At 51.8% G+C, this 24,179-nt stretch overlaps 2 protein-coding genes across 2 annotated transcripts; both read left to right on the plus strand.

Annotated features, from left to right (window-relative positions):
- Positions 1 to 6,803: 6,803 nt before the first annotated feature.
- On the plus strand, positions 6,804 to 7,616 carry VOLCADRAFT_86293 (uncharacterized protein; the record flags this gene model as incomplete). The annotated part of the gene is made up of 2 exons (XM_002945835.1): positions 6,804 to 7,280; positions 7,503 to 7,616. 2 exons carry the CDS (start codon positions 6,804 to 6,806, stop codon positions 7,614 to 7,616), a joined length of 591 nt encoding a protein of 196 aa, XP_002945881.1.
- Positions 7,617 to 7,959: 343 nt separating this feature from the next.
- On the plus strand, positions 7,960 to 21,961 carry VOLCADRAFT_102835 (uncharacterized protein; the record flags this gene model as incomplete). The annotated part of the gene is made up of 19 exons (XM_002945836.1): positions 7,960 to 7,969; positions 8,276 to 8,395; positions 8,444 to 8,553; positions 9,175 to 9,607; positions 10,035 to 10,197; positions 10,798 to 10,919; positions 11,102 to 11,673; positions 11,796 to 11,816; positions 12,357 to 12,431; positions 12,805 to 12,861; positions 13,049 to 13,111; positions 13,708 to 13,725; positions 15,165 to 15,227; positions 15,920 to 15,961; positions 16,417 to 16,506; positions 16,861 to 17,016; positions 17,622 to 17,809; positions 20,426 to 20,581; positions 21,931 to 21,961. 19 exons carry the CDS (start codon positions 7,960 to 7,962, stop codon positions 21,959 to 21,961), a joined length of 2,490 nt encoding a protein of 829 aa, XP_002945882.1.
- Positions 21,962 to 24,179: the final 2,218 nt, after the last annotated feature.

Consider the following 24,179-nt stretch of genomic DNA (forward strand, 5'->3'; position numbering starts at 1 on the left):
TTTTTCCAACACATGAAGTAGTCCGGTACGAGGTTATTCGACCCGGATGGGTGTACTGGCTTGCTAAAGGGGACGATGTACGGGGATGTAACGAAGGGTTTCCTTCAGGAGAAGAACTAAAGGGGATGATAACCCTCTGGAAACCCTTCTTGTTTACCATCTGCTTGCTGCCACTAAAGCCGGCGGAAAGCTAGGCAATTGTGGGGTATTAGGTAGCTAGGTTTTTAGTTGCACACATGCGGCAGGGCTAGCTGGTGGGATATGGGATGTTTGCAAGCGTCTCTCTGCGGCGGTATGTGTCTCGGCGTACTGCACATGTTCGAGTGGTACTGCTGCATATGCACATGGGATCCTTAATCAATTCCACTTCTCTTGTTGATGTATTGTCTCAGTAACTTGGGACGGCTAGCTCGAAACTCGGTAAGGTCATGTTCTTAAACTTGTCATTCGATGCTTTGCTTGGTAATGCACGATGCACAGCACGGCTTCCACAGGGCCGCTCGTCCGTTAATTCGGTGTTTACACCGAGCTTGCGTCCGTCCACGTGGGCAGTGTCCTTGTGGAGATCACAAGACGCCTTGCATTATCGGGTTGAAGGTTCGAATGGTTATGAAGGTGCAATCCTATTTAGGCCCATCTAGCTGCGGCGGTAATGGAGGGGGGATAATGCGTGGGTAAGTGCGTGATATACGTGAATAAGTAGCAGTGCCCTTAAGATTTTGTGAAGCCCTGTTGCGTTTCCGAACAACAAGCAATGTTGGTATTTATGTCACGAGTTACATTTCTTTCCTTTATTTGGCTGTCGGTACAGTATTAGCACGGCCATCATCATGCGTAGTCTCATGCGGTTAAAAAGGGCCGCGCAATTTCTATACGCGCGCGTATGAGCCTTCTGGCTCTGCTCTAACTAGCTGTTACTTAGACGCGGCAGGAGGGAAGCGACTAGAGTATCTAAGTTAGGGTTTGAACGGTCGCCTGTCGGCTAGTCAGTTAGTCAGTTGGTCCTGGTGAAACCGATCGCCGGAGCATCTTACAAGTAGCTGTTCACGCCTATACGTCGGCATTCTGCCTAAACCATCAGGAGCTGTTCGCTCTTATATTTTTTTACATTCTGCGGTGTAAGGCCCAATCCCAAACGCTCCATTTTATATATATGTGCGTGTGATCCTATATCGGGTTATTGGTTGGTGGTTGCCTGTTCACTTCTCATGTATGGTGCCCGTGCTTGTGGGCCAGGCTTCTGCTGTGAGGGGACGTTGTTAGTTGCTTGGAGCAACGAAACGCCGGGGTGGGTGGACGAGCAGGGTACGTGTTTCGGTGCTGGAAACTTACAGCTAGGCAGGACCACCTACACTCAAACCAATAATGTGTCCATCATCGTGTACATCAGCAGCGACCCACATACGTGCCTTAGTGGAGATTATATGGTATGAATGTCACATGTCCATCTATTCTTGCACATATGTATTGAGGCAGAACAGGAAGCAGGGGCTTAGCCAGGATATCGTGATGTGCATGTGAGGCCGCAACTCGCCTATCTAGGCAATAATAAGAGTAGATGTCCACGTCCTATCCACTGTGCACGCCTTCAACAACGCATTCTCCTTCATGCACAGATGGCCTGGCATGCTGGATAGGGATGGTTGCACGCGGGTTTGGTTGCTCGTAGGAATGCTGAGTTAGCGATGCTCTGCACTCGATGTTTCAAGTGTAATACCATGCGACACCCTGCACTTCAAGTGTACGCGCCCGATGGCAGAGAATTTTGGAGTATGATATGTATCCTTTCCAATGCATGTAATGCATGCCAAGACATTCAGCCGGTTACTTGCTTTGGATGTTGCGTAAAGCACAAAGCTACCTCAACAGCTTTATGTCCTGTATATAGCCTTCACGGCTCGCTATAGAGCTGTGTTCGAGGTTTCCTATCGGAAACAGCGAGGCGGAAACGGAAACGGGGCTGCCAAGGGTCTTATTAATTACTGCCAAGGGCTCTTACACTTCTGCAGACTGCTGCTCTCAGAACGACAGCAGGGGCGCGTGTGCACCGAAGCGCGGTCTAGCCCACACTGCGTGGTCAAAGCGCACGCAGCGCTATCCAGTGCGGCCGCACTGGCACGGCCGACAGAACTGACACACAGCACTAAACGACTAACAGCAGCATTGATGAGCGCGTCACGTTCGCTTTACATCCGCCCCGAGAGCAAACGTGCGGTGTCAGCGACGCACAAACCACAAGCAGTACCTAACTGCTATGCATAGCCAACCAGGACAGCAGCCGTTAACCATTGTGCAAGTTGACTTTGAGGAGGCGTTTGACAAGGTGCCGGGGGAGGTAGTCTGGCTTCGTTTGCAGGAGAGAGGGGTTGAAGGGTCCATGCTGCAGTCGCTGGTGCGGGCATACGACAAGGTTATATACAATGGTCATCAAGACGAATGGCAAGACTGGGGGCGAATTTGAGTGAAAACAGGGTGTGAAACAAGGCTGTCCGCTGTCAACTGAGTTGTTTGGACTTTTCATTGGAACTCTTGCGGACGCCATCGATATGCATGACGGTGTTAACGCCAGGGTACGGCCGGAGGATGCACCGAAGGTTGGGAATGAACGAATGTCTACCTTCCTCTATGCTGATGACGTTAGTCTCATGGCCACGACACCCGAGCGCATGGCGGAGCTGCTCCAAATCGTGGACATGCTCTGTGATGATTTTGGGATGCGGCCAAACACCGAAATGTGGACACCTCGGTTTTGCGAGCGACAGCGACGCAAGGAGTGCTGTCCAAAGCATAGTGTAGTGGGCTCAGGCTGGCTGGGGAGGCATTACCGGCTAAGGAGACTGCGCGATATCCAGGTTTAGTGTACGGTCCAGAACGGCCGTTTCGTGCCTGCCGCCAGCACTTGACGACACAGCTAGGGTAGCTATGTTCGCACTGGTACAAACATGAATCAGCTAAACTTGTTCATTCCGGATGTGAGATGAGGTGTTTTGATACGCAGGTACGAGCAATACTGTTGTACGGTTGTCAAATGTGAGGCCGTTTATTTTGGCTGAAGTCTTGGACAGGCTCAGGAGGCGGAGTGATGGGAGTAACCTTGTGGAGGGGCCCTTCGAGACATGTCTGAAGGATGGAGCGGTGCAGCTCCAGGTATTGTTCATGCAGCAAATTGTGGAAACTGCCAGACCAGCGCACCTGTCGCTGAATTGTCGCTGAATTGTCACGGCTACCCCTACAGTACCACGTTTACAAGCAGATTGTGAGGTTTTGGAACCGTGTCCATTTACAGCGTGGCTCTGTGGCACACCAAGTTTTGCGACAGGAGATCGTCGAGGCTCTTCCAACCCCGAGGGGGGCGGATGGGGGTCACTAGTCCTCCGTTTTCTGAGTTTTCTGGTGCATGACGTAGAAATAGGCCCCGCAGGGGCTACTTGAGGCAGATGAACGAGTGGAATGGCTAATGAACAGGCCATTGCCAGAAGGTGCAGAAAGTGTGTGAGGATCGAGCGCGTCTCACCCTAGTCATGCCGTACTGGACGGCCCAACCTTGGTGGCAACAGTTGATGGAGTTGGCGGTCGACCTGGTGTTCCTGCCGTCGAATACGGAGATGTTTGCACTGGGCGAGGGCGGGTCGAGCACTTTCCTCCCCCCCCCGTCTTGGCAGGTCGTAGCAGTGCGGGTGCAGTTTTAGCGTGGGCGCAGTCGCGTGGCACTCGAGCGGATAGTGTGGCGCTTCCCCGTTACTCGTTGGATCTTCAGTCAGTTGCGGCGCCCCCCGTCATTACTAGCTAAGGCGTAGGGCCTTACGGCCGTTTAAGTGGTACGACTTGAGGCCGGCGATCCGTGTCCTCAGGATCGCCTTTTGCATAAATAGCGCGTGATGCAGGTTTTCTGTATCTTGTTTTTGTTGTTCAGCACGCGCTGAACAACGAGGCAGGTCCCGCGCCTTCGGCGCAGCGTTATTTTTTTGCGGAATATATTCCGAATTCGGAATAAAAAAATGTTCGTGGTCCTGAAAGTTAAGAATAAATAATGTTCCAACCGTACAAGTTCATTCCTCCAGCCAAAAATGGACTGTCCATGCCAAAGCAGCTAGAATCTTACAGGAGACATACATGTTACCCATATCATAGTACTTTAATGCCATGGATACTGTTTGGAAGCTCACGCCCGAAAGTCAACGAGGAATCGGACTGTTTCTGACCGGACCAAACGCTGCAAAACATTCGGACCCGAAGCTCCCAAAGCATTGAAGGCCATTAAAGCAGATACTAAATTTCACTGAAGCCATTAGCGACGTTAACGAAGACGGTGTAGGGGTCGTAGGCAATGTGGACGCAATGCTGCAGCCAGCCGACGACAATGACACCACTCCAGTGTAATATTACCAGCTCTGATTTGCTTTGGTCATTAGGCATCGTATGAGTATAAAATATGGGCAGGAAGCGCACTCTTCTCGCCGTTGTGGCCACCGTTGAGGCCTGACATTGAAGTAGCACCTTTCGCGCAAACCAAATCAGATATTCCTTACTTGAGGTCATCCATATGGAATTACCTAGAAATTAAAGTAAGATATAACGCCATGAACGCTAATCCAGATACGGAAAGTTACTACCTGGGTGAGGGCCAGGTAATAACTTTTTTGTCACAAGTTGCCAGGTAAATACGTGGGCATCAAGTTCAATTTATGTTCTTTCCTAATCTCTTGCTAACTCCTGCTAGTCCTCTGAATAGAGAACACGGTGTCCTGAGGAATTCCTTAATCCCCCGGCGAATTCTGCTTAATCCCGGTGGGATTTCCACTGCTGGGATTAGCACAGGGATTCTGGCCTTAATCCGCACTGGAAATACACCCTAAAAGTTTTCGTAACGCAACGTAGCATGTAAACATGGTCCGTAACGTTACGAAAACGTTGTGTTCGTAAACCATCTCTATTCAATGGCTTCCTATTGCCAAAACTTCAGCAGATCCCCTTACATGATACGTTATGCTGCGAAAACTTTTAGGTTAAAGTGGGCCTGAGAAAGTCACCCAGATTACATGTGGCGTTACGACAATGCTGTGTTCGTTGGCGCGAGCTGCGTAAACCATCTCCATTCTATGGCTTTCCATGACCAAAAGTTAAGCATATCCCCTTACAGAGTCACAGTATATAAATGAAGGGTTTTCGGCGGCCCTGCCTTGTGCAATGACGCTGCATCCCGAGCAAGCCCCGATGGGTTTGCCCTAGCGGCCGCTACGGATGAAAATTTTGACAACCTTGAGGATATGTTCATTCTCAATGGCAGTGCTTGAGCGTGTGGGCCGACGCGGCGCGGCCCTTGCCGCCGGAAGTGCGGCCGACTTGCTGTTTCGCCAGAGGCTTCCGCACGGGTACTGCAATGAGTTGCATATTTGCTATGTTAGCGGTCGTGAGCGGGTGAGCAACACGATCGGCGTTGTCCTTGTTCATTTTTAAATAAATGGCAGCGGTGCGACAAGAAATGCGGTGTCAGCCATGGAGCATGGGAGACGTTATATGGCTGCAAACATGAAAACCAACCCGGCACTGTTACCTGGCCCTTCCCTTACGGAAGAAGCCATTTGTCGAGTTATTGTTGACTTTTGGGGCCGCATTCAGGGTTTCGCAGCTTTGGGAATTCCACGGAAAGGTTGGGATTCTGTTGGCGCACATCACCCCTTCTTGAGGATTATATCTGGCAAATTGCTGTGCTCACGGGAGCGGTTACCGATGAGCGGTTAATTATCTGAGGTGATGGTCTCTATTGGTATATTAGCCTCTACTGCAGTGCACGGCCAGCTGGCCCGATGGCTCTACTCTTCGGGAGTCTGGAGCCCACTGTAACAACCACACACAAAAAGAAATGCGTTCGGAGTTCAAAGCGCGCACGAGTTGTCAACTATGCGATCGTGAAAAGCGATTGGGCTTGGCCGTTTGTTACAACTCGTGAAATTGGCGATGCAGTTCAGGTAACGGTACGAGGGGTCAACTTCTCGGTCACTTTACACTTTTCGTCCAACGTACCGGTAAAGCTTTTAGGAAACTAGGCACAACTACAATGTAAATAAGAGATAACCTTCCAAAATGTCAATCAGGTTTTTTTATGAGGTGCTGTAAAGCGTGTTAATCCGAGATTGTCAATTTGATACTTGGCGGCCAAGTAAGAAGCAAAGTTTTTCCACCGAGTTTGAGCTTTTAGTGAAGGAAAAATGTGCGCAATTTATAACATCTTGATCTATATATAACCCGCGAAGTGCGCGAATATGGGCGTAGATCTGTCACTAATCCCGCCAACCTTAACCTGCCTAATCCATCCTAATCCGCACGATGTTTCCATATGCAACGGATTTAGCCTGAATCCATAAATTTTAATCAAAGAAGGAACGCCTCCATAATGGAAGATAGAAAAAGACTGAGAGGCCCGAAGAAGACGGGCATTACGAACGGAGAAAGAACTGAACTAACGTGGGCTGCGCCGAAAGGGCGGGTGGGCGGGCGCGCACTGAACAATAAAAATAAGATAAGCTAACCAGCTTAATGCGCGCTAGAAATGACGGCCCTGAGGACACGGGCCGTTGCCAAACTACGCACTGGGCCTTACGCCTATCTTACAGTATCTTACTTAACGAAAACGCATTAATCCAAGGCATCGCACAAGAGACATGCCCTGAGTAAGTAAAAATAACTTTATTTCCCTTAGGTTCCAACAATATTACCTCTTTGTAAAGGAAGCTCAGGAAGCTTTCAGCCGTTTCATGCTGTGGTCGACTTGCGCGTTCATGTCATTAAGTATAAGACGTTGAATGACCCGAAATATTCGTCACATTATTTATGATGTCAGCAAGATTGCGCGCAGCAGCGTTGCCTCGGACATAGTGCCCCGCCCAGCTGCCGGATTCTACGCAGCATGGAAAGCGCTTCGTATATGCATAGCTCTGTTGCTTATACAGGGGCACAATGGCTTCAACGCCTGCAGAGGCAGCACGATGGCCCATTTCGTATCCGGGGCAGGTTCTTCGCGGCTGGGACAACACCGGCACGGCCGGCTGCTTGTCAGCAGCTCTGGAGTTGCAAATGTATCAGATGGCTCCCTCTTTGTGGCCGCCTTGCGGGATCCAGCTGTCAAACGTATTGTTCTCACATCCCCACTGGTCGATGTCCCGCCTGATACCTGGGAGGCGGTCGGCGGCAACCTGCCCATCCCCATTACCCGCAACTTGACGTTGGAAGGAGACGAGGCGGACTGGCCGCTCCTGCGCCTCCATTACGTGACGGACGTGGTGAGCAAAGACGGGGGTGCTGTACATACTTAGGTGCTGATGTCAAGCCGGTGTCATCATCTATGGTTTTGAATGGTACAAATGATGAAATTTCTGTACAATATACGCTATTGCAATATATGCCATGTATGCGGTTGCTAGGCTGACACTGTCCCACATGGCTGCTGTACTTACATGTACATCCCATCTGCCACTCTTGCGTTCCTTGTCATGTATCACCAGGTTCGGCTCATGGACACGGTCATCTTAGCTATCCGCTTCCTATTCCTGGACGGCGCAAACGGAGGCAACAACCATCGCGATCAGGGCAAGTTGCCCGTGGCGTTACTCGCTTGATGGTGTATACATGCATGCATGCAGCCCGGAAAGCCACAGCTGAATCACAGTTATTACAACGGCTGTTCGTGTTGTTCGCTGGGCTGACGTTGCTCCAAGACAGAGGTACATGCCACGTGCTGGTAGTAAATGCCTGGCTGCTGCGCCAGGCTTCACTCGCCTTTCCTCCAACTTCCTCCCTCTCATAAACGGTTGAAGCACGAGGATGACTAACCCATCGCATCAAGCAATTAGATAGCAGGTTGACACTGGCTACCTCATTGACCGATGCTGTGCAGGCTTTAACTTCCTGGCTTCCACGTTGCCAAACCAAGCATCAGAATTGCAGTTTGGGCCAGCAGCCATGTCAACGAGTAAGTCCAACCAGCCATGTGTACCTTGATGCCCAACATCCAGTACAGCCACACACGCATGCATCCACCTCCATGTGCTGATGATTTACACTTCTTTCATCACTGGTAATTGGAGAATGCATGCACGTGTTGATGTGGGCATGAACATACCATTTGCACTGGTATGCCAGCACTCACTATGCATATGCATACTGGTAATGAGCAAGAGGCCAGAAAGTCTATTCCGGCAGCACGGTGCCTGGAGCATGCACTCTTGCATCCATTCACACACGGACTATCCTGTTAGCTGTGTTCTGTCGCCATCAGCAGCATCAGCAGATATCATTAGTACAGCGGTCGTGTTGGCACGGTGTGGGCTTCTTCAGCAGGGCGCATGTAATGTTTATGTTACAGAGTGGGCGGCTTCTGGGCCAATCCGTGGCCAATGTGCGTGGTGGCGGGTTTCACTCCTGCTGCACCCACGTATGCCTCCAGGGTTCTGCCTCCCAACCATATTGAAGCTACACAGCGTTAAGGCAGTCGTGCCGCCGGCGAAATACCCGCATGCCCAACAGCTGGTCGAGCTGGGCTACCAATATGCGGAGGTAGGTAGCTAGGTTGCACACATGACCACCACATCGCCTGCGTGCTCGCAACATTGCCTTGTGCTCCCATGACGGCCTGCATGGCAGCTTGCTTGCCTAGAGGTAACATGTTTCTGTTATAGAGTGGAAGGCTTCTGGGCCAATTAAACACTGCCGTCCACCATTTTCACACTGTTCTAGGCATACGAACTGGAAGTCCAAGGCGGATGATTCTGCCTAATAGAATCCCTCATCATCATGTCACCCGAACATCCATAGACAGAGGGTTCAGCGATCTCACCACCGGTCCTGCATGCGAATCTCGGTCAATGAACTGTGACCTCAATTCCTCCGCATCTAGCCATTTTCTCACATTCCCGACAATGTCGGGGGTCTACCCAGGAATCAAATCCAACCTAAAACCGCAAATTGCAGTAGTGCTTCCAGACCAGACCAGACTGGGGAAATTGTAGCATCAGGCAAAGAGTATTCACGGGAGTGGGATGCCAAGGGGATCTGATCCCTCCTGATATTCCTCTTTCCCTTCAAGTCTAGGGCGCCTCGGGGCATATCCTGTAGGGCTTTTGCTTACGTATGCATTGATCACCTTGCTTGTTAAGCCTTGATCCCTGCCTGCAACAGGGTGGCTGCCGCAATGGGTCCTCCGTGCCGCCACTACAACGATGCTGGCCAGATGCTGGCCTCGCAGTGGAGGTGGCGGGTGAAGGCATCCGCATTGACCCGTCCTCAGACCAGTCCGTCTCTTCGAACACCATATTCTATCTTCAGAATGCCATCTGCCTGTGTGAGCACCCCGTGAGCATCGCATGCCTCACAGAGCCGCAGGTCGAACCCATGGTCTGCTTCAAGGAAACCATGCGCCAGTTTGAGAATGTCACGACGTCTTTCTTAGACGATTACCGACCAGATCTGCAGCTTCATGCCCTAGATGGTAATGCCTCTTCACCACAAGTGAAGCAGACGCAGCGGCAGGACAGCACACCGCCGCCGGCAAGCGGCGCGGAGGAAGACCAGGCCCGCAGCCGTGCAGTGGTAGTAGGGGCTGCAGTGGCAGGTGGGAGGGTGATGCTGGACAGGGCGGGGTGGGCAGAAAAACAGCGGAGTGCATATTCTGCACATGCCACGTGCCACATGCCAGGCGGTCCGAAATGCTGTGCAGGGAGCATGTTTCTTTCTCCTATCGTTCAGGTTACGTTTCTAAATATATCCCTGGAAAGGCCATTCCTTAAGGACAAGACAAGGATTAGAGATCGCAAGGTTGCAGATCAAATCCAAGACGGAACAAATGGTTTAAGGAGTGCAGCTTGTATAGCCTGGTAGTAGGGTTCGAGTCCGCCCCGGCTACTGATGGCGGGTGGCTTGAGCATCCAACCAGATGCCAGTGGGCACGTGCCTACCATGAGATCACATGTACACATGCAGACATGAGCAGACATGCAGGTCATGACCTGTTCATGCACGCAAACTTCACGTGTATGCAGGGACCGTGGTTACCGTGTCCCTGTTCGCGTTGATGGTGGCGGCTGCAGTGCGCTCGAAGCGGCTGCAGGAAAACTGCAAAGACGTTGGTGGCAGTCGCGCGACCATGAACATTCTTTCTTTTTGGACGAACATCTTCGGTCGCAGCTGCCTTGAGTCGAGAAGGTAAGGGAGATTGATTTTGTCACACACACATACACTCATGCACATACACACCCAGTTGCTCCCACCACCCAGTTTTTCTTCTCCACTACAGCGCCGCTTGTTTATACGGGTTCTTGATATCACGCTTCTGTTCAACATTCAAGCAACGATTACCGTTTCCTATTGAAAAGTTTTAAAGACTTCGCTGGACTACGGAGCTCACTTCTGTAAAGTTATTCTCTGGTACCCCCATCGGCACTTCCCTTATCGCGTCTCAGATCATTAGAACACATGCACACGCACGCTTTTGTGAGAAGCTAGCAACGGATAGCCCTATTTGTGTAGTAGCTACGAGTTTGTGATAGGGGAGCCCGCCCTAGATCATTAACTGGCGCGGTAGCAATCCTTTGTGTGGGATGGTGTGTTTGGGTCATGCCTTCCTAGTCGCTCACCCATTCATAACAAACGCTGCTGGTCACCCACGTAAGCCGGCCGTCGTGCATCATGGCTGGTATGCTTGCACTTTTCCTTCATGCGACGTCTGCTGCCGCTAGCTCTCAGCTGTTCCCCATCTGGCCCCCATTGCTGCTGTATGTAACGTATGTGTGTATCTGCCAACAGTTGCAATGGCCCAGCCTCTGAGCTGAACATTACTGTTACTGCTTATGAGAACGGGAGCGGCGTAATCAGGGCCTCATCTGCGACCCCTCCTAACCACCATCCCAAGTCAGGCGAGTCCGCCAGTCAGCGAGTTGCGACCTGGCTGCTGTCTGGCTGCGTTGCGTGCTGCGGCGTCCCTGCCTGACAGAGTATATTGCTTAGGTCGTCAGATGATGAGGTACTTCAGTTCTCGGCAGTGATTACCATACAATGTAACTACGAATATATGCTGCCTGCTGCCTGTCCATCCATCCGCCATCTATAGCCGCATGGTTAACATCCCTAACCACTGCTGCACGCAACCGCTCACCCTTGCATGTCCTTCCCTGGTACGGCTATTCCGCTTACCACCCTACTACTGCAATACCAGAAGTTGCAGTGGAAGTAGAGGAAGTGCAGCCTGGCGAGCAGCAGGTGGTCGACACCGAGCCGACCGTGGTGACGCCTCTGGAACAGGCTGCTGTGGTCATCACCCCAGACACGCGGCCACAACCCAACCTGAAGCTGTGTGTGCGGTTAATGGACCCCGCTGCTGATGTTGAGGCTGGCGACAGCAGCAACAGTCCCACAGCAGGTGCCGTCACGGGTCTCATATGCCTGCACTCGAAGGAGGAGGAGGTCAGCGGCAGTGGCAGCGACAGTGCTGGTGGTGGTCCTCCCTGTCATGGTAGCAATGTGGTGGAGCTGTCTCCGGTGGTACGCGGCAAGGGCACCTTTGGTCGGGTGGTGGAAGGTACTTACCGGGGCCAGCGAGTGGCGGTGAAGCTTCTGGCCAGCGAGGGCCCCTGGGGATGCCCCATCGAGGCCTTCGCCTCCAGCTTTGCGCAGGAAGTGCAGGTAGGGTGCACGGGGGTGGGTTAGGGGTAGGTGCGGCTGGGCTTGATTCCCCCCACGTCACGCATAACATACAGGCACGCGCTCGCCAACCAATGCTGTAACCGCACGCCACCCCTCGCAAGTCCGCTCTTGTAGGTAGCCAGGTGTGTCTTGCAGTGACGAAGTGGTGCATGCTACTGGTGCACTACAGCTCCTGACAGTGACTTCGTACATCGCCCTCGATCCGTACACTTAGGTGCTGAGCCGCTGTTATCACCCAAATATTGTGCGACTGCTGGCGGCCTGTGTGGAGTCGCCGCGGCTGTGTTTGGTTCTGGAGCTTATGGAGACTTCACTGGAGCGCCTTATGTACGGAGACCCGACAGCCCAGCCGATGCCATTGCCAAAGGCAAGCTAGTACGCCATATGTATGACGTGTATATAACTGCACCAGGAATGGAGCTGATAGTCGACGTGGTGATATTGGGTGCCGGGTGCAGGTTGGTAGGTGGTAGGTGAAGAGTCGTCGCGTTCCTCCTTCACGCTCTCACCCACCTGCCTGCCTGTGCATGGTTCGGGTGTTCATCCCATCACTTAACCAACCAAGCAGCGCCCTGCACGCACGACCAGGGCGCCTAGGTGTGCCTGCATCCATCCATGCCCCATCGCTCCTGCTGCTGTTGTTGCTGCTATTACCCCATCAGGTGCTTCATATCGCCATATCCATTGCCAACGCGCTGGCCTACCTGCACCCCACCATCAGTCACCGGGACCTCAAGGTACGGAGTCGTACAATTGCTTGTAACTTGTACATTTCGGTGTCGTTCGTGTAGCGGCTAGCTAGCCAGTTGTCGGCGAAGAACGGACATCTCGCGCATTTAAGTGTATATGGCTCAGGAAATTAGGAACGATTCAGCTCAAAAGTACTAGACCTGCTCGGCGCCTTCACCTTTGCTGGACCCCTCCTTCCTATCGCTACCTGATACCCCCTCCTCTCGCCCTTGCCCTAGTCCCACTGGTGCCTCTGATGTGGTGCTGGGGTATGGGAGGCGTGGAGTGCATCCGCACTTGGAGCTTCATGTGGCTCATTTCTGACCTCCCTTTTGCCCTATCGTCCCTGTACCTTCTGCCTGCCCTTCTCGCACCTATCAGCCTGCCAACGTGCTGCTCAACGACCCCCACAGTGACCTGCCCACAGTTAAGCTTACGGTACGTGACTTGTTGCGAGTTGAGGAACTGAAGAAAGGGAAGCCACGTACAATGTGGCCACATTCCATTTGGCACCTGCAATCAATTCAGCGGAGGTAGCCCCAATGCGTCTCAATATTGTGTGTGTAGACGCATGTACCAGTTACATGCCGTATAAAGCTGCCCATTACTCTATCGATTCCTGCAGGACTTTGGGCTGTCTCGGCTTCGTGTGACGGTGGCTCCAACGGAGCATCCGGATGCGGGCACGGTGAGCGGGCGGGTGGCGGCAAAGTAGAAAAGGCGACAAGGACCGCAGGATTGAGGGAAGTTAGACGGCCAGGACGGGGGCATTGGATTTACACAATCCAAATACGACGAATTGGGGCCCTATGGTGGGACTAACTGTACTCGGCTCCACAGTAGCTCAGGAAACCTCATAGTGAGCCTCTATCTACTCGCCTGGGAAACCCTCATCTACCGGTTTTATGTAACGGTGTGTACGGCACTTCTGATGGTTTTAAATGTAACAACAAGTAGCTGGTACACAGTACGGCACACAACGTCTACAAATACGCGCTAAGCGCGTCCACCAGCATCTCGAGAGGCCTTTTCAGTGGCCACCTACTACACAACCCTTATCATAAATTTATGGCAGCCAGCATAGCATGGCCACGTTTCGTAGGCTTCTTTAGGTGCTTTCGGTAGCCGTGGTGGTGGCGACGGTTACATCATGCATAGTTTGTGCACGTGGGCGCCGGCCAGCCATTCCTCTCTACCAGACTAAAACCGAATGATCTTCTCACCCCCCTTATCAATAATCGCCGTACGTTCACTCTACCTGGGCCGGACTGCTCGCCCATTCAGCCCGCCTACATGGCACCGGTGAGTTCATTCACTGTGTTGGGGTGATTCATTATTGATGTCATCGGGGTTCTGTGGCTTAAGGGGCTGTGGCTGGGGTTGGGCCGGGTGCTTTTGTCAGCTGTTCATCAGCTGCTCTGCTAATTACCTTGTTGATGATAGGACAACTGGCTAGAGTCCCAGATGATAATGATTGCCCTGAAAAGCATTGGGTCCTTACCTTGCCCAATGGAGACACACTCATCCTTCTCAACCAGGCCAGCTTCTGTAACTATTTTGGACTCAGCACCCACGACCAGAATCCATAGTAATCTGACGGATCAATGGCGGCGATAACTCTTTTCCAGACTCTTAGGTCAATGGATTTGGTTATTACGCCATTAATTAGCAGGAGGGCACATTCACCTTTCATGATCGTGTGGTGAGTATACCTGCACTGTCTGGATCGAATCTGGATGGAACCGTGCAAAGGACACAATCCGTCCCTGTATCTTTAGAATCGGCACAGTTTGTATGCTTGAAATGGTTCCCATTACGTCTGCCACCTTTACCTGCACCTGTGTACATGTTTACCTAACTGCCTTCGTTCCTCGAACGGTGGGGTGAGGTGCCAACGCCAGGCGGAACCCATATGGGTTATGCATAACCTCTACACCCCGACATCTTTGTACGCGCCTTTGTTTAGGCTGAGGTGTATTGTCAGTTTGTATTTATACGGTTTATTATATGTGTTTCTCAGTTACCTAGTTGATAATGGGAGAACTGGCTAGAGTCCCAGATTATAAGAATGCCTTGCGTCCTCTTGAAAGCATGAGGTTGGACACTGTAAACCGAATCTGTATGGATGGATGGAATGTGTACGGAGGATGTGCGGGACAGGCGGGCATATCATCACCCGTGGCCGCTACCTGGCAGACCCTGCCTTCCACGGTATTTCGGGGGACCCTCATCTTGTCACCCAAGTCAACTTCTCAGTGGATCGCTTAAGTTCCACACCCAACACCAGCATCCAACGGAATCTGCCAGATCGACAGTGGCTCAATGCCATTCCTGGTCGGCTTGCGGGTCTGCTTTGTCCCGGGCACATTACCTTCCACCATTGGAAGGATTTTCGAGGCTGACAGGTCTCGATCCCGGGATCTCCCGGGGGCAATGGTCCGTGCCTTACCAGTAGTTCCTAACCTGAGTAAATATGAATGTTTGTATGAAGACATGTTTTCTCATTCCGCCTACCTACTTTACCCATGTCTGCCTATGTCTAGGTTTCTCTATCTGCTTGCTTCTTTCATACATACCGAAGCCCTGGTGCCACCCAACCAGTGTTTTTTTTAAGTAATATATTCCTTAAAAGGAATAAACAGGCCATTTTGGCCTTTGGAAAAACGGAATGAATTGAGGCAGATCCGTACATTTTCATTCCTCCAGCCAAAAACGTCTATTGCTGCCAGATTGCTCCGTAGTGTGCAGAGCTTAGTGTTATCAATCATAGAATAGATTTGAGGGGCCGTAAGAAGGTCAAGCCCGTGAGTCAACACGGCATAGCAGAATGTATGACCGGTCCTCACATAGCCAAACACGCAAAAAGCAACGACTCAAACGTGGAACAAACACCAAAACAGCCTGAAATTTTCCCTGATAAAGGCGTTTGGGACGGCGGTGCTGTTGTCGGTAATGCATCGGCAATGGTGTTGCTGCCAGCGGCGACCGATGACACGGGCCTGTGTGCCATGACCCTGCCTTCCACCTGTTCGACCTGGGCACGTTCCCGTTCCGTGACGCACTGAGGAAGTGGCTGGACAGCAGCAGCAGGGGCCGGTACATGATGAACCGGTGGAGTCCTAGTGTGCTGTGGTTTGCAGTGGCGGGTGACGGCCTGTGATTTGCTATGCGGTTGCTTGCTTTGGGCCTTTGCTTGGTCGGATTTACTTATTGCTCACAAACAGTGCCAGAACTATCTATGCATGTGCATGAAGAGTGCGCACATGAACGGAAACGCGCCAACTCAGTGCGTGCCTCTTGGTCTATGAGGGGAGTTGTAACTTATCGGGGGGTGGTCTGGGGGGGGTGTAGCCCCCCCCAGCGCCCCACACGGAATAAATTACGGCGACCCTAGCAACTTTGTTACTTAGGTTGGAATAAATTGAGACCCGCCCTAAATGAAAAAAATCACTGCCCCAACTCCCTCCCTTGCTGCTGCACATATGCCCGCACGCAGGAGTGCTTCGACTTGCAAAACAGACAGGTCACACATAAAGCGGTGAGGGAGGGACCCAGTGACGGGGTGCGGGAGAGAGGGGCAGGGCGGATGAGGGGACCTATCTACATACCGCGGTGCGGGAAGGGGTATCTCGTATCCCAGATGCAGGTCGTATCCCAGATGCAGGGACCTATCAGGCCGACGATTTACGTGCCCTGAGTCGACAAAGTCGATCACCTAGGCTACTTGACTAGCTAGCGGCCTACACTACAGACCACTTTTGTGCTTATCCTGTGCCCGGGTCCAGCAAGCAGGCAGGCTAGGCCGCATCGTGCCACAACCTAGCCGCCCCCGCCATCACTGACAAAAAGGCAAGCAAGCAATGGCTGGCGTCTCTGCATGGTCAATGTATCCCATGTCTCTCATCATGGCGCCGTAGCCATCATGTTTATGTGTGTGTGGTGGTGGTACTGACGCCTCCGTCATCGCCACAAGCCTTGCTGCACCCTCACCAGGATACGTTCTCGCTGGGTGTGCTGCTGTGGGAGATGCTGGCCTGCAAGAGGCCCTGGACTGGACTGAACCCGCTGGAAATCGGCGTGATGGTGGGTGCAGGCTCCGGCTCATGACTGATGGTGATGGTCTGATCACAAACAGTCTCATGGTTGCAGTGGCATGCTGCATGAACCGGCCGTTTATCTGCTGCTTTAGACCGCTAGCTCTCCTGCTGACCACCTGGTCTGGCAGGAGCCCTGCAAGTGTAAAGACACGTACGGAGGTTCAATGACCCCTCTATGATAATACGCAACAGTCCAGCGGACCAGTGTGCACGGACATCTGGGACCCTGCAGGACGGGCAGCAAGGTTGCAGGTCCTCCCTCTGTCCTGGGTTTCCATCCAGCGAAATATTCGGGAAGTCCCAGCCGCTACTCAGCGTGAATATGTGTCCACATATACAGGTAGCGCTCAACGGTATGCGCCCTCCCTTGGATGAACTCCTGGTCTCCGACCGCTGCCCACTCAAGCTGTGTCGTCTGCTGCTAGCCTGCTGGGAGATGGATCCGGACCGACGGCCGGCGGCTGCGGAGACAGTCAAGGAGCTGGCGCTGATCCTGGTCAGTAGTGAAAAGGGGCGGATGAGCGAGACAGGTTCGACATTCATAGCTAGGAAGCTGCAGAAAAGGAGGGACCGGTATTGCATATGGTCATACAGTCGTTTAGCCAGCAGCCGCACTTCCTGCCTGCTTCATCTGTAGCACCTGAAAACCGCCCGAGGGATCTTGGGTTATCCTGCACTAATTTTGGGGCTTGATTCGTAGGCTTAGGTAGTTGCGGGCGCCTGTAGAGGGAAGCAACAAGTTAGCAAAGGAGGTCACCGCGAGCAGGGGGCCAGGGGGTTGCTGCATGAGCATGGGCAGGTAGGTTGGAAGGCGGATCCTGGTCGGGGCTGTTTCGTGCTGTCAGCTGCACATTCGTCTTATGCGAGCAACAGGTGCATAGAAGCGTTTCCTCATGCCATATGGATAATTTATTCAGGGCTGTCTGCGGCAATTAGTTTGGGCCTACACATCTACCCACCAGGCCCCGCACCAGGCTTGTAGCTCGTCGACCGTGCGTGGTATGCACGCTGTTCTGTGCTGCCGCTGCACTCTGCTTGCCTTTCCATTCCACATAAGTTCCCTAACACAGATGCACCGTGGTGAACCCGCCTGACCTGCAGCAAGGTCAGCAGCTTCAATTCAAACAGCAGCTGGTGCAGTCCGTACTGGATAGGACAGGACAGGAAGGCGGCGGTGGCCCTTGTTTGCAGCCACCGACTGCTCCTCGGGCTGAGTTCACTGCTGCAGCCGCTGCTGATGCTCGGGATGGTGATGTTGCCCCTGCCTCGCTGGCGCACGGACCGCAGCAGTCCGTTGCCTGGTTATAGCTCTCGGATATCAGCAACCCCTCATCTTCCAATTCACTATCATAGACAGGAGGAGAAGCTCGAGGAGCAGCAGCAGCAACAACAGCACCAATTATGTCCGCAGGATCCTAACTGTTTTCTGTTTTTCATGGATCAGTTTGAAGTTTACTAGCTGGGTCCATAGATCCTGCCTGGCTTGCTCGCAAGTGCATGGTTGCATCTTTCTAGGCTTGGGCTCGTCCGGCCAGCATCATGTATGTCTTGTGTAATTCATGTCTGAGATGCATTGCTCGAAAGATGTGTCTAGGCGCGCTGGCGGCCTGTGCGACATGCTTAGTAACTGCCCCGCCAGCGTCCTCCGTGTACGGCACCCGGTCCAGGCCTTTGCCCCCATAGAAGTCCCTTGCCAGCGCTAGGGGCCTGAGGCCAAAACACACACCTCAGGTGCCCTCCCTGGCAGCGTGGCACTAAAACGAACTAGAGGCCGCGGTCACGGAGGATGGCCGCCGACCTGCAAAATAGTCGTCCATAAATATACTCTAGGTTTACTTTTTCCGGCACACACAGTCGTAGGCATATGGCTTCATTCGATACATATATACATAGGTTAGGCACTACTGCTAAGGCACGGACCATTGTCCCCGAAGATCCCGGGACCGAGTCCTGTCAGGGTCGAAAATCCTTCCGTGGTGGAAGGTCAAGTGTCCCTAGTCGATGGACGGTGGTGACCTGGGATAACGTTGACTCGCGAGTCGACCAGGAACGGAGTTGAGCCACCGTCGATCCGGCAGATTCCGTTGGATGCGGGTGGTGGGTGCGGAACCTAAACGATCCACTGAGAAGTTGACTAGGGTGACTAGATGAGGGTGCCCCGAAATACTGGGGAAGGCAGGGTTTCGCCGGGTAGCGGCCACGGCCCAATGGGAGCATTCCCCCATAGACAGCCCTATAGACCCCTACTCCCCGTACTAATCGCTGGATGGCCCGTTATGGCTTGAGCCGCTAATGGGCCTGTCCATTTTGATGCCGTAACGGGGGTCTATAATGGGGGGCCCCGTAAGGGGCCAGAATAGGTGGGGGGTGTTGTATCCTGTAAAGGTTTTCCTGCAACGGTTTGGGCGCCGAATCCTAACTGTCGGTGGTTAGCTCGTCCACTCCGATTTACCAAACTCCAATATTACTAACTAACTCCCGTCAATTCCGCGGTTGGTGATTACAGGTATTAACTAATACTGATATTAGTTTAATTGCGGCTACTGTTAGCTGCGGCGGCTAAGCGACTACTGTTAGTCGTCCGCCATCTAAATGCCGCACTGTTGCGGAAGTCCATAGGCGCCGGCGGATCAAACGACTACTGTTAGTCGTCCGCCATTCAAGTGCCGCACTGCTGCGGAAGTGTATGGGCGACGGCGGCTAAGCGACTACTGTTAGTCGTCCGCCACCTTAATGCCGCACCACTGCGGAAGTCCATACCTACGTATGGGCGGGGGTTTTACTTACGTAAAGCTGGGACCTGCGTCCCAGTTTCGTCTGACCGAGCGAGAGTAGTTCCTGCGAACTATGGCTTCTGGATTCGGCGCCGCCCAGTCGTACTGGGAATCCTTATCGGCGCGAGGCCCAAGTGGAGTCACTGATGACTACTTATTCAAGACACTTGTCTCAATCGGTATCTTTCGATGCCCCCATTATGTGGTTGTGTCGTCTGAAGTCTACAACAGGGGGGCCATTACTGGGGGGCCTGTTATAGGTGCAGGACAGGGCGTTTATGGGCCCGAAAGGGCCGTAATAGGTCCTGAAGTAGAAGTACAGCACTAAGGCAGCTGCTGGGTGTCCTGTAGATGTTTCCATTATATATGGACCCTAGATTAGGCTAAGGTTAAGCACGCCCTATACAGTTGGAGGGGGAATACTTAGGGTTTCCCGTGTTGGGCCATATTTTCTGAGCCGGAGGCTGCAGGCCGCGAGGATTCACGACTAGCACCCTGTCCCCCGTATTCAAGAAAGGGGACGTGTCATGCTGTGACAATTACCGGGGAATAGCAGTTGGGGGTCCCCTGTGCAACTTTACGCCAATATCATCGTGAGGGCAACACCAATTACTGTGAGGGCACCAATTACTGTGAGGGCAACAGGCTACGTGCCGCTAGCCAGGCTGGATGTAGGCATGGTTTTGGCACCGAGCATCACTTGTTTACATTATTTAAGGCATCTTATCTCGAGGCGCACTGTGACTGGAGCCAGGCCGCTTATTATCATGCAAATTGACTTTAGTAAGGCGTTCGACTCCGTTGACCATGAGACACTTTGGGATTTCCTCATGTCGTATGGGCTACACGGGCGCATCTATGATTGAAAATACTAAGTTCTGCACACAACGGAGCAATCTGGCAGCAATGGACGTTTTTGGCTGGAGGAATGAAAATGTAAGGGTCGGCCTCAATTCATTCCTTTTTTCCAAAGGCTAAAATTCCTGTTTATTCCTTTTAAGTAATATAATACTTAAGAAAAACACTGATGCCCCAGCGACTACATCATGTGCTCATGCGTTTCCGGTTAGGCTGTTGGGAGTTAGAGGTTAATAGGCCTAATGGGCGTGAGCGCACCGCGCGTAACTGCAGGCTTTGTGACTGTGGAGCGGTTGAAGATGAGTTGCATGTTTTCGAGGAATGTCCCGCTTACAAGAGCATACGGGCTAAGTATGATGGTGATCTAGTCTTTAAGGGGCGCAGCATGCGCACCATTATGACTGAGGCGCCACCCCTGGCATTGGCCAGGTACGCCACTTTTTGAATGGCTATGGGTTTGAATGTGTGAATCTCGACCCGCGAGTTGGGATCCAAGCTTGGCTTGAGTACGACACTTTTTGAATGGCTATCGGTTTGAATGTGTGGATCCCAACCCGGATCCAAGGTTTTGGATGGATATCGGTTTGAATGTGTGGATCCCAACCCGCGGTTGGGATCCAAGCTTGGCTTGAGTACGACACTTTTTGAATGGCTATCGGTTTGAATGTGTGGATCCCAACCCGGATCCAAGCTTAGGTTTTGGATGGATATCGGTTTGAATGTGTAGATCCCAACCCGCGGGTAAACCAAGCTTGACTTGAGTACGACACTTTTTGAATGGCTATCGGTTTGAATGTGTGGATCCCAACCCGCGGGTTGGGATCCAACAGGAATCCATCCCCGTTCTGTGAAAACATGTGAATGGTTGAATGGCCGATAGTTCAAAGGTGTGTTTTCCTAACCATTCAATATCTGTGAATTGATCCCCGCACAGTGTAAGGTACCCCGAATAGCTGACATTAATTTGTGGATCATAACCATTTAAGATCGTGAAACCATCTCCATACAAGGCAAAGTAGTTTCAAAGGCTGTAATCTCAAACTGTGGATCAAGGGCTGTCCACTCCATTTCCCAGAATGCAGAAAGCAATCAGCAGTCGACCCTAAGCTTATTTCCAAAAAATGCGCAGTGCTATTATAACAAGTATAAATTACGAGACAACTTCAGGGAATTGCCTCGGGAAGGAGGCCACTGGTGAAGCTGTACCACCCTGTAACAACATCAACAACTTCACTCTGCAGATTGACATTCGCAGCGCTACTGTAAAAGATGTGATATCCCTGGACAGCCTGCATGCAGCCAGCTTTACCCTATAGCTAATGACCAAAGCATTCAATGCCGTGTAAAGTACCACATCAACTCGCAATGTACAGGACTGATTCCTACACGGAGTTCAAATTTGTTCCTCTTCTGCTCTCTCATGAAAGATCACTGCCTTCCTTCCATGGTGGACTACCATGATCTGTCGCTAGGCCTTTTTTGGCAGTGCGTTACAGTGTTAGGTCACCCAGCCCAGCAAATTCTAAGTAACCCCCTTAAGGAAGCTTCAAGGACAGCAACCTCGTGCATGAAAATTTGGCCAAACCCAGCTGGGTATCCTGCAGGATTACCCCGCTAACTTAGAAGGCGTCCTCAACATTAGCCTATTTCGGGGTCCTTGCGGCGTCCTGTGATGGCAGCATCCTCAGGATATCCATCGGCCACAGGGCCAGCAACATCCTGCTCAGGAAATATGGCCCAACCCTCACACTCTTTGCGATGATTTATCCGCCACACAGCGATAAAGCCGGTGCCGATACCTTCCGTTAGTCAGTATTAAACCACTGACCCACAGATTTCAGCGGAAGTCGTGCGGTCCGATCTCGATACCATTGTAGCACAGCAAAGGCGTAACCCGGGATTCTCATATGGGCCTTGCGTTGTTACATTAATGATGCTGATGCCATCCTCAACCCTCATCGCCACGCTCATTGTGAAACGCGAAGGCGGCAATAATGCAAATGGCAACACTACGACGACAACCTACAAGACAAGGGTGGTGGACCTTCCCAGGATGGTGCTGCTGCAGCAGCAGAAGTACAACAAATAGCATAACAAGCAGGTGGCTGGTAGAGGTTAAGGCCTGACTTCTACTCCCGGAGCATCCGGGTTCAAATTTACCTGCACTATGACGACGGGTGATCGCGTTAGNTCGCGTTAAATTCGCGTTACGAGGCTTTAACGCGAGTTTAACGCGACGNCTAACGCGATGTAACGCGATCTTAAGCACTGATAACGCACCGGTTCGCTTGTGCGTATGGCCTAACGCACATCATCTTTATTCGCATGCGAACGAGCTGAGTAATTTTGGCTGGCAGTGCGTTAGCTTAAGCAACTAACGCAAACTAACGCAAACTTTACGCGATCGTAAACGCGACCAGGTGACTTTTAACGCGAGCGTTACCTTACCTATAGGTGTAACGCATACGCAAGCGAATGGCATACGCGGCTGCGACTGGTGCGAATGCGTATGCATATGCGAATGTGGCGAATGATATCGCGAGTTTTACGCGACCCTAAACGCGACCAGGTGACTTTTAACGCGAGCGTTAGCTTAGCTATAGGTGTAACGCATACGCATGCGAATGGTGCGAATGCGTATGCACATGCGAATGTGGCGAATGAATTCGCGAGTTTTACGCGACCCTAAACGCGACCAGGTGACTTTTAACGCGAGCGTTAGCTTAGCTATAGGTGTAACGCATACGCATGCGAATGGTGCGAATGCGTATGCACATGCGAATGTGGCGAATGAATTCGCGAGTTTTACGCGACCCTAAACGCGACCAGGTGACTTTTAACGCGAGCGTTAGCTTAGCTATAGGTGTAACGCATACGCATGCGAATGGTGCGAATGCGTATGCACATGCGAATGTGGCGAATGAATTCGCGAGTTTTACGCTACCCTAAACGCGACCGGGTGACTTTTAACGCGAGCGTATCGCCAAACGCAAGGGATTGCGAATGGCATACGCGACTGCGAATCCTGCGAATGCATGTGCTACCATTTGAATTTTACGCGAGTGACTGCGACTTGCGTGCGGGACTGCGAACTGTACGGCCAACCGTGCAATACAAAAGCTTTACAATAGCAGTACACGAGCTGTACAAAGTGCAAAGTGCACCGCCGTTGCACATGACCTGCAGGTTCACAGCTGTGAACCACAGCACTCACTGCTTTCTTCATACATTTGAACTATCCCTGAATGACAGGTACGAATTCATAGCAAATCCTAACATGACCGAGGCAACTCAGCCAGCAACTCTTACCATGGAAAAGGGTCCAACAGTCTAACGTCAGAAAAAATCGACACACAAATGTTAAGCGCATGTAAATGTACCACAATACATCCACTATTGTCTTCTTATTAAAGCGCTCAATCCTCGCCTCCGCTGATGTCATCTTCACGAACGACGGCATATATCTGCATATGAAAGGATCACAACAAATCATTGTTTAGGCAGGAACACATAGTTGTGAGCATGTTACGTACAATGACGGCTGTAGGTGTGACACCGGCATAACGTGCCTCGAAATAAGGCAATAAAAAGCATTTAGTTAATAGCCATGGTCTTGCAACCAGAGGCTTCATACCTCCGAACGGCCGCTTCGTGGCCTGCCACGTGCCGTTTGAGCCCGACTCTTGTTCATATCCTTACCACCATCCTTGCGCTTGTCCTATTCCTTGCGATTCTCCTGCTCGTGTCCTTGGAATGTAAAATGACAAGGCATAATGTCAGTGTATGCACCTGCATGATGGCCACTTACTGCCGGTGGCGTCTAGTCCCCCTTTTCCTGCTTTCCCCTGCTTGCCTGCGAATGAATGCTGCGCCATTATAGAGGAAGAAAGACAGATTCTTGTTATGAAGATGCTAATTTATTAGGCTTTACCTTACACTGTCGTCATTGGAGGATCAGCGTGAGTATAAGCAATGCATACGCGCTAAACAACAAATTCAAGATAATCTTATTAGTGCAATGCGCGCA

This window comes from Volvox carteri, assembly GCF_000143455.1.
Source record: "Volvox carteri f. nagariensis unplaced genomic scaffold VOLCAscaffold_1, whole genome shotgun sequence".
Lineage (NCBI taxonomy): Eukaryota > Viridiplantae > Chlorophyta > Chlorophyceae > Chlamydomonadales > Volvocaceae > Volvox > Volvox carteri.